Consider the following 10,111-nt stretch of genomic DNA (forward strand, 5'->3'; position numbering starts at 1 on the left):
GTTTTTTTTTTTATTAATTTTTTTGAGATGGAGTCTCACTCTGTCACCCAGGCTGGAGTGGTGATCTCCGCTCACTGCAAGCTCGGCCTCCCGGGTTCAAGCTATTCTCGGGCCTCAGCCTCCCGAGTAGCTGGGACTACGGGTGCACCCCATTACCATGCCTGGCTAGTTTTTGTATATTTAGTAGCGACGGTGTTTCACCATGTTGGCCAGGCTGGTCGTGAACGCCTAACCTCAGGTGATCCACCTGCCTCGGGCTCCTAAAGTGCTGAGATTACAGGCATGAACCACCGCGCCCGACCTGCATCAACGTTTGCTCAGGGGGCAGGTGGTCGGGCTGATGGCCCAGCTGCAGGCAGGGTCATTTCCAGCCTGTCTCTCCCTGAGGCTGCGTGCCAGGGTTCACCTGTGCCCTGCGCGGCTCTGCACTGACCCCGCCGGTGGCTGGGGAGGAGTTTGGGCTTGGCGCCTCCTCCGTGTAGTGGTTGAAGCTTCCCGGGTGCTCCTCATTCCTGGGAAGGGAGTCGGGTGATGGGAACGGTGGGGGCTCAGCGCCGGGGACGAGCAGGGCTGAAACGCGCCTCCTGAGTGTTGAAAGCGGCAGGCGCCGGCCTTTGCACCCAGAGGCCAGGGCGTCTCACGCACCTTCACATCCAGGCCTCTTAGGGGAGCGCGGCTTTGGCTTTTCCAGGAAGGCATGGACTCGAACGGACAGGGAAAGAGAAGGTGTGGAGAGGCGGGCAGGATAAGCAGGCACTGGGCCCAAGCCGCCCTTGGAGGCTCCGCCTGTTCTAATCTGAAGGCGGAGGCTCAGCCGTGCTCTCCCAGGAGGCCACCTGGGCGTTTGGGGCTTTAGCTAGGAAAGAGGATGTCGCTTGCGGCTGCGAAGGCGCCAAGGCCCAGAACTCGCGCCTCCGCCCGCGACGGCGGCACTGGGGGCCCGGAGCGGGCGGGACACGCGGGTTACTGCGGGCTTCGGGGCCCTAGCCTCGACCGCGACGTTCGCTCGCATCGCGCACGGACAAAAACCCGTGAGCTCTGGAGAAAGAACACCTGAATCTGGAGCCCCCAGCCCCCGTCGCTCGTTTGAGCGACCCCAAAACCCGGCGGGACGAGGGCCGCCGGATATCCAGCTGCCGCCACAGACGGCGCTTTGGCGTCTGCGCGACGCGCCGCCTTATGGGTAATCTCAGGGTGAGACGAGGCTAGCGCGAGGTGCGGCTAGAGCGTCATTCCCGGCTCAAATGCCCGGCAGCCGTGGCGGCTAGAGCGTCTCTCCCCAGCTCGAATGCCCGGCGGCCGTGGCGGCTAGAGCGTCACTCCTCAGCTCGAATGCCCGGCGGCCGAGGCGGCTAGAGCGTCGCCTCCTCCCGGGGAACCGCGTGTGACCTTCCAGCCCGCGGACCGATGCTGCCGGCGGCTGCTCGCCCCCTGTGGGGGCCTTGCCTTGGGCTTCGGGCCGCTGCGTTCCGCCTCGCCAGGTACGCGGGATCCTGGGGCGCCAGGACCGGGCCGGCAGGCAGGTTAGGGGGCGGCCGGGCACTGAGGGGTCGATCCGGGCGGAGGAGGGCGGCGGGGCCGGCCTCCCTGCAGCGGCCAGGCCGGGCTTGGGGGTCCCATCGGGGGCGCGGGGAGGAGGCCTCCCGGTGCGTACGCCCCTTCCCTCCTGGGCCGTGGAAAGCGCCGAGGTCGGCCCCAGATGACCTTGGACGATTCCCTGCTCCTCCCTTGGCCTCAGCCTTTTCCGCAGCAAAGGCCCATCCATGGGTGCGGCGTTTTGCGGCCAGGGGGCCCCATGTTTTGGGAGGCTTAGCGCAGGAAGATGCACCTAAGTAATAGTTTCGCCACCGCTGGGTTGATGTAGTTCATTCAAACCAGAAACTTGAGGTTTGAGTGGTATGGCTGCAAATAAACACGTGGCTTTCTAAGGCTCTTTGAAAAATTTAAAGTAACTTGCAAATCTTAGCAATACGGACTCCTTGAGGTCTGAGAACCCTGGACTGGGACCAAGGAGCTAGGTAATTTCTGGCCCTAGTGATTACCAGCCTGAGCTTATGGCACCCACCAGTCCCCCAGTTGTCCTGCCCCCCTGGTCTCTGCAGCCCCTTCCATTCCAGGACTGACAAGTCGGTTTTAATTGGGGGTGGGGGCTAGGCAACAGGTGCCATGTGTCTGTGCCGTGCGACATATGAGGAGCAGCGGCCATCGGAGGTGTGATGCCCTCGCTGGTGCACCCCTGGATAATGCCCCCAAGGAGTACCCCCCCAAGATACAGCAACTGGTCCAGGACATCGCCAGCCTCACTCTCTTGGAAATCTCAGACCTCAACGAGCTCCTGAAGGTATCGTGAGAGGGTGGCACAGACCCAGGGGCTGGAAGTTTGGGGGCCCCTGTGTTTTGTTCCTGGTGTATTTTGGGAGTTTGGTAAATTGTCAAAAGTGTGTTTGTCCAGGTGCAAGGTCCATGCCAGGCTAGTTGCCCCTCCTCAGTAGGTTCCGGCTGGTGTGAGGGCCAGCTGTGGACACTGTTCTCTATCTCTGCAGAAAACGTTGAAGATCCAGGATGTCGGGCTTGTGCCGATGGGTGGTGTGATGCCTGGGGTTGTCCCTGCTGCAGCAGCCCAGGAGGTGAGTCCTGGGCAGAATGAGGCGTTTCTGTGCTGCCCAGTTCGCCTGTGGCCTCATGTGCCATGGTCCCTTATCTCAGGTTCTACAGCTGCCGTCATTGTCTGCAGCCTGCACACCTGTGCCGGCCTCCTGCAGCCTCCTGGGACCTACTCCCTGCCATGGATGTGCAAGTCTTTGCATGTGGAGACCATGTTTCTAATGGAGGGAAACAGACACTAAGCTGAGAGAGGAAAAAGAGGCTGGGCGTGGTGGCTCACACCTGTAATCCCAGCACTTCGGGAGGCCGAGACGGGTGGATCACTTGAGGTCAGGAGCTCGAGGCCAGCCTGGCCAACATGGTGAAACCCCGTCTCTACTTAAAAACACACACAAAAAATTAGCTGGGCCTGGTGGCACGTGCCTGTAATCCCAGCTACTCGGGAGGCTGAGGCAGGAGAACAGTTTGAACCCGGGAGACTCTGTCTCAAAGAAACAAACAAAATAAATAAATAAAAATAAAAATAATAAAAATACAAAAATTAGCCGGATGTGGTGGCAGGTGCCTGTAATCCCAGCTACTTGGGAGGCTGAGGCAAGAGAATTGCTTGAACCAGGGAGGCAGAGGTTGCAGTGAGCCGAGATCATACCACTACCCTCCAACCTGGCAACAGAGCAAGACCCTGTCTCAAAAAAAAAAAAAGAGGAAAAAGAGAGGAAAAAATTATACCAAACAGAACATTGTAAGCATTATGGGGAAAAGGAGGGAAGAGGCTCAAGGTGGGAGGGAGAGTTCCAAGTTCAAGGTGGGCTTCAAAGAGGAGGCAGACATTGTGGAAGAGAGCACGGCCTTCCTGGCGGAGGAGGGGGAAGGCACCAGGGTCACCAGGCAAGAGGGTGTCTGACAATTCAGGGAGCAGCAGTGAGGTAGGGGCTGGCGCAGGCGAAGGGGTGTAACAAGCAGCCCTGTCCTTGGGTCTTTGCAAGGAAACCAGCGAACTTGAAGCTGCCCGTTGCATTTGGTCATCGGGTTGCGTGAACCTCTCCGCCGGAGCCCTCTCCTCAGCCCCTTTCCCCACTGGGGAACCAGGTCGTGTACTGTAGAGTGTCCCACGTTCCAGATGCGTGGGGTGCCCATGGGGCGTCATCACTCATGCCTGAGAACTGGAAGGTAGTTTAAAGGCTGATTAGATTCAGGCTGAGCATTTGGGTAAGAATAGCTGGGATTACTGTAGAGCCTGTTGTGTAAACTGGATTGCTTTTGAGGAGAGAGAAGATGTTATTAATAGCCTTCCCAGGCCGTGGGGACACGCAGCCCCCTGCCCTCGGGTGGTGCTGGGTCTCCATGCACCACGTCAGAAGCGCAGTGTGCCCATCAGTCCTATGGCGGGTTGTCAGTTTGTCATTATATGTGCACTGCGGTGTGGCGCTGCTTTTATCTACAAAGCACTTTCGGTGCCGTTTTTTCCTGTCTCATAAGTTACGCTTTCTAAGCAAGAGGGGAGTAGAGTATTGGGGGAAGGACTGTGAAGCATGTTTTTATTTATTTATGAAACCGAGTCTCACTCTATCACCCAGGCTGGAGTGCAATGGTGCGATCTCGGCTCACTGCAGCCCCCACCTCCCGGGTTCAAGCAATTCTCATGCCGCAGCCTCCCGAGTAGCTGGGATTACAGGCACGCACCACTAGAGTCAGGGTTTCACCATGTTGGCCAGGCTGGTTTCAAACTTGACCTCAAGTGATCCACCCGCCTTGGCCTCCCATAGCGCTAGGATTACAGGCGTGAGCCACCGTTCCCGTCCGAGGCATGTTTACAAAGTGTTATTGGGCAGATCTGCCTCTGACTAGCTATGAGAGAGAAAAGGCACTAGCTGGACTCGCGAGGCCGAGGCAGGAGAATCGCTTGAACCCGGGAGGTGGAGGTTGCAGTGAGCTGAGGTGGCACCACTGCATTCCAGCCTGAATGACAGAGTGAGACTCCGTCTCAAAAAAAAAAAAAAAAAGAAAAGAAAAAGCACCAGCTGGTTAAGGATTGATGAGTTGGGAGACGTGACTTCCAACTCCAGGCTTCGCTGGGGCCTCCGCTGCACCTCCCTTTGGGGCTTTAGAATGGGGTGGCCCAGCAGTGGAGGTGTTAGCTCCCCCCAGCCCTTTGTCATCTGGCTCCCCTTCTTTCCTGCTCCCTAAGGCGGTGGAAGAAGATATCCCCATAGCGAAAGAACGGACACATTTCACCGTCCGCCTGACCGAGGCGAAGCCCGTGGACAAAGTGAAGCTGATCAAGGAAATCAAGAACTACATCCAGGGCATCAACCTCGTCCAGGTCTGCGCCGCAGTGGGGGTTCTGAGGCAGGTTCCGTTGTGGCGGCCCAGGGCCCCCAGTCCCTGACTTTGCTCTTTCTGGCAGGCAAAGAAGCTGGTGGAGTCCCTGCCGCAGGAAATCAAAGCCAACGTCGCCAAAGCTGAGGCGGAGAAGATCAAGGCGGCCCTGGAGGCGGTGGGCGGCACTGTGGTTCTGGAGTAGCCTCCAGCTCAGAGGACTTGTGTTCAGGGGTCCCTGGGACCCGGGCGGGGTCCCGCCCTCCCGTGGTCACTGGCTCCACTCCCAGCACCAGGCGCCCAGTGGAGCTGTTTGGGAGAACTGCCTGCGCCACGCAGCGGGGCTGGACAGGCCGCACAGACCTACTGTTGCGGGAGGGAGGGGCGGCTGCTGCCTGGTGACGGCACCGGGAGGCCCACCAGGACGCGCCACCGGTGAATGTGCCTCTGGTGGCTGCTGAGAAAAATACACTGTGCAGCTCAGTGTGTGGCGTGCCGTGCTCAGGCTGAGCTGCGGGGCCAGCATGGGGATCGGGGCTGGTACGGGATGGGAGGCTTGTTCCTGCCTCCTCAGCAGACATCTGAGAGTCTACAGACATTCATCGGGTCTCCGGTGTGCAGGGCCCTGTCCTGAGACCCCACAGTGGGCCTGGTGGACGGCAGTGGTTTGGAGGACCTGGGCAGTGGGAACCCTCCCTGTTTTCAGTGTTGGCTCTCTTTAAGGCAACAGGAAATTCAGCACTTGCCTGAGAAACCGAGGCAGCCTTGGAGCTGGCGATGCCACCCCTAGCTCAGCCTGCAAGTACCCTGAACCTAAACCCAGCCAGGGGGCTGTGCAGGGGGAGTGGGGAGGGGTGTGGGATGCACCTGCCATCTGCAGGGTTGGGGTGTCAGCTGTTCCTCTGGGGCCCTTAAGTGGGGTATTCTGGGACCTGGGCAAAGTGGCAGGAGGGGCTTGTGGACGTGGGGACTGGGAGTGCCGGGGTCAGCTTGGAGCACTGGCCACTGTGCACTTGGTGAGGTGTGGCCCAGTGCTGGGCAGCCCTTGGCAGCCACTCTCGGGCTGCAGACCCCTTGGTGCCACTGCTGAGTGCAGGGGGTGTGGCCACATGGACTGGCTGGAACGGCCAGGGCCTTGCTCTAAGGACCCGTGGCCTCCTTTTCTTGGGCACGCCTGTTTTTGGCCGAGCCTGGGAGAGAATCAGCAGATTTCTGTCTCAGCTGGCCCATAACCAAGGCCAGCCCCCAGGCTGTGGGCCCATGACGAGGCCAGAGACAGGGCACGTTCTGCACCTGCTTCGGGAAACATGCCCGGTGTGACGGCCCCTTGGGCTGCCATGCCCTCCAGCCTCAGTTTTCCTGGTGGAAGGATGCCTTGGATGGGACCAGAAAGGGGCACTGTGTGTCTGGGAGCTGCCCACTGGCTGGGACTCCTGGGGGAGTGGGAGGGGCAGGGAGTTTCAGACTCACTGGGCGTGTACACCCTGCCTGGCCCAGGTCCTCTTCCAAGGCCTTCTGGTAGAGTTTCTCTGACTAACCTGCTGTCCCCAGGAAAGGCTGTCCCAAGCCAAGCCTGGAAGTCGCCATTGGCCATGGTAGCCATTTTGAGGGGTTAATGATCTTCCCTCAGGAGGTGACACTGCCACCTGGGGCTGGGTGCATTCTGCCTGGTGCCCTGCTGACCCCAACTGCCTTTCCCCTCTGGAAGGCAGCGAACATCTGAGCTCAGGGACGAGCCCTGCTTGGGGTCAGACAGACCAGCAAAATCTCTGCCCGCGACTCCTCACTGTCTGCCATGGCTCAGGCATCTGCCAGGCCACTGCCAGGAGCCACCGAGAGGCCCTTTCCTCCCTGCCAGGGGACCCCCAAAATAACCTGTGGATGCCAAGCAGCAGGACACTGCGGTGGATGCCAAGCGGCAGTCGGAGGCTGGACGGGGAGCCCTGTCCTGTGAGCTCGCTCAGTCTGCCCCAACCACCCCCTTGGGCCTACTGACATAACTTACGATCCGTTTGAGAATCCATCAGGGATCCTTTTGAGTCCCTGACCTACAGTTCTAAATTCATCATTTGAAAAAGCCTCCGGCCCTGGATGCATTTCCTGTTTTCCAGGATTCCTCGCCTTCTGACTGCTCTCCCGGCATCTCTAGCTCACGGAGTTCACAAACTTCAGTCCCCTACAGCTCCTTGCACTTTTGTTCTATTTTTTTAATGTTTTATTTACTTATTTATGTATTTATTTTTATGAAACAGGGTCTCACTCTGTCACCCGGGCTGATGGTGCAGTCTTGGCTCACTGCAGCCTCCACCTGCCGGGTTCAGGCAATTCTGCCTCACCTTCCCAAGAAGCTGGAATTACAGGCATGCGTCACCACGCCCAGCTAATTTTGTATTTCTATTAGTAGAGACAGGGTTTCACCCTGTTGGCCAGGCTGGTCTTGAACTCCCTCAAACAATCGCCTGTCTTGGCCTCCCAAAGTGCTGAGATTACAGGTGTGTGCCAATGTGCCCAGCCTTATTTTTATTTTTTTAATTTTAATTTTTTTTGAGACCAAGTTTTGCTCTTGTCACCCAGGCTGGAGTGCAGTGGCACGATCTTGGCTCCACCTCCCAGGTTCAAACGATTCTCCTGCCTTAGCCTCCCTAGTAGCTGGGATTACAGGCGCCCGCCACAACACCCAGCTAATTTTTGTATTTTTAGTAGAGACAGCATTTCACCACGTTGGCCAGGATGGTCTCGAATTCCTAACCCCAGGTGATCGCCCACCTTGGCCTCCCAAAGTGCTGGGATTACAGGCGTGAGCCACCACACCCGGCCTATTTTTATTTTTTAATATAGACACGATCTCACTCTGTCATCCGAGCTGGAGTGCAGTGGCCTGATCAAGGCTCACTGCAGCCTCAGCCTCCTGTGCTCAAGTAATCCTCCTACCTCATCCTCCCAGGTAGCTGGGACTATAGGCACATGCCATCATGCCCGGCTAATCTTTTGATTTTTTGTAGAGATGTGATCTCACTGTGTTGCCCAGGCTGGTCTGAAACGCCTGGCCTCAAGAGATCCTCCTATCTTGGCCTCCCAAAGTGCTGGGATTACAGGTGAGAGCTGCCCTGCCCAGCCTTTTTTGTTCTTTGTAAAGCTCTTCAGTTCCTGCTCCTTACCTGCTGGGCCCTGCTCTTTCTGCTTTGGAGCAGTTCCTCCTTCAGCAGGGAGCCAGTGTTCTGTGGGTTGGGGGGTCTCTGCCAGCAGCCGGTTTCAGCCGTGTCTTGCAGGTGGCCTTGGGAGGGACAGGTTGCAGCCCAGGCCCGCCCCCTCCTTCCTGGAGTGTCTCACAGACTCGGGACACTGGCCCTCCAGGCCCTGCTTCCTCCAAGTTTTCCATCGCCTCTGATTCTTGGTAATCAGGAGTCGATGGATGCAACTCATCTTGGTTTACACTGAGTGAGACAAGGCTGTGGGCACAGCCAAGTCTGCGGGACTCAGGTGTGAGCCTGGATGGCCCTGGACAAGGAGGCCTGTCCTCTTGCTGGGAAATTTCTGTTACGATCAGGCCACTTCCCCCACTTCCAAACTGTGAGTCTGTTTGCTCTGGGCCTTTTAAGCCCAGCGTGATCCCTGAGTCCCTGCGGTGCATTTGCGCCATTTCCACGCTTCCTGTTGAGCCCAAGCCCAGGCTTGGTGTGGGCAGCGCTGCGCCACACTCTCCTGGTTGCCTCCTGAGCACCTCCACCCGCTTCCCCGCCAGGCGTGGCTGTGTTTTCACCCCCAGTGTCCATCTGGCACCCTTCTCGATTGCCAGGTAATTACGGTCTGTGTGGGCAACACCTGAGGGACCCAACCAAACCAAGGTCCAGGACACACTTCCGAGCAGGGGTACCGCCTCTGGTTAGCTGCTGACTCCCCAGCCCAAATCTTCCGCTGATGACTTCTGGGGTCAGAGGCCACCTAAGGGTCTAGAAAACAGTCTCCTCCAGTTGGCCGATTTAGACAAATACAGAGCCTGCCTGCCTACGTTGGGGTTATGGCCCAATAAACCCACAGCCAAGCTGAAAATCCTCAGTGTGCGTTTTGCACTTCTGACACCACCAGGGCATCGCTGGATGCACAGAGGCAGGGCTGGACACATTCTGGTGCTTGAGGGGTTCCAGGGACCATGAGTTGTTTTTCTGGTGCCCCTCACCCTTCGCCCTGGAGGGTGGGGGAGGCCGGATAGCAGTGACCAAGCTGGAGCTGCAGGTTCTTCATCCCTGTGGCCCAGCCCTAAAGCAGCCTTGGGGACTTAAATTTCATTTTGCCCAGCAGGTGCACCTGGGCCAGGAACACACCAGCACCTCCTTGTTCTTCAAAGGGAAGTGGAATCCAAGCAGGGGCCCAGATGCAGGCAGGCATCTCCTGGAAACCCCAGGATCCACCGCGGGGCCCCACTTCCAGGGTGGTTGCCTGGGGCGTCTGGTCACAGCCAGACCACAACTGAGCAGGAGCTTCCGGGCATCTGTGTGCGGGAAGGGAGAGGCAAGTCCTTCCTAACCGCCTTTTTTCCCAGTTTTCATTCAGTCTGGCCCCAAGCAGGTTCTTTTTTTTTTCTTTTTTTTTTTTTTTTTTTGAGATGGAGTCTCCCTCTGTCACCCAGGCTGGAGTGCAGTGGCGCGATCTCAGCTCACTGCAACCTCCGCCTCCCGGATTCAAGCGATTCTACTGCCTCAGCTTCCTGAGTAACTGAGATTACAGGCGTGAGCCACCGCGCCGGGCTCCCGAAGCCGGTTTTCTGTTCTCTTGCAGCTGGGCGGGGGCTGAGCCCTCGTGGGGGCAGGGGTTGCAGACCTGTGGACGCAGGGCCCACGCCGCACACGCGTGGCCCCCGCTGGGTGACTCACGAGCCAGCGCCTGCGCGACGGGGTGCAGGTTCAGGGCCAGGGGCCGGGCCTCCTGGGGATTGGCAGGGCGCCCGCCGCGGTCCGGTGAGCCTGGGGCCAGTCCCCAGGCGGTGGCCTTCGGCCCTGCGCTCCGGCCTGGGGAAGGGAGTACGCCAGGGGCCCGGGGGAGTAGAGGCGGCCACGAAGCAGCCCCGGAGCACCCGCGTGTCCCCAGGCCAGGCCTACCGCGCTTGGCGCCCCTCGCGGCCGCTTTAAGGCGCCGGGCCCGCCTCCATGGCGGGGGGCGTGGCCTAGCGGTCCCGCCCCCGGGGCGCGCG

The 10,111-nt window shown here is 58.8% G+C and overlaps 1 protein-coding gene across 1 annotated transcript; it reads left to right on the forward strand.

The window, feature by feature from the left end:
- Positions 1–29: 29 nt before the first annotated feature.
- Positions 30–5,407, forward strand: MRPL12 (mitochondrial ribosomal protein L12). The gene is made up of 5 exons (XM_009252143.4): positions 30–1,481; positions 2,155–2,341; positions 2,544–2,627; positions 4,793–4,927; positions 5,012–5,407. Exons 1-5 carry the CDS (start codon positions 1,408–1,410, stop codon positions 5,126–5,128), a joined length of 597 nt encoding a protein of 198 aa, XP_009250418.1. The 5' UTR covers positions 30–1,407; the 3' UTR covers positions 5,129–5,407.
- Positions 5,408–10,111: the final 4,704 nt, after the last annotated feature.

The sequence above is a fragment of the Pongo abelii genome, chromosome 19 (assembly GCF_028885655.2).
Source record: "Pongo abelii isolate AG06213 chromosome 19, NHGRI_mPonAbe1-v2.0_pri, whole genome shotgun sequence".
Taxonomy (NCBI): Eukaryota; Metazoa; Chordata; class Mammalia; order Primates; family Hominidae; genus Pongo; species Pongo abelii.

What these genes read in the sequence shown, in the direction of transcription:
- MRPL12 (XM_009252143.4), top strand. Translation starts at nt 1,408, where the DNA reads ATGCTGCCGGCGGCTGCTCGCCCCCTGTGGGGGCCTTGCCTTGGGCTT. An exon ending in GCTGCGTTCCGCCTCGCCAG is followed by an intron (nt 1,482 to 2,154) that starts GTACGCGGGATC and finishes GGTGGGGGCTAG; the next exon opens with GCAACAGGTGCCATGTGTCT. An exon ending in ACCTCAACGAGCTCCTGAAG is followed by an intron (nt 2,342 to 2,543) that starts GTATCGTGAGAG and finishes CTATCTCTGCAG; the next exon opens with AAAACGTTGAAGATCCAGGA.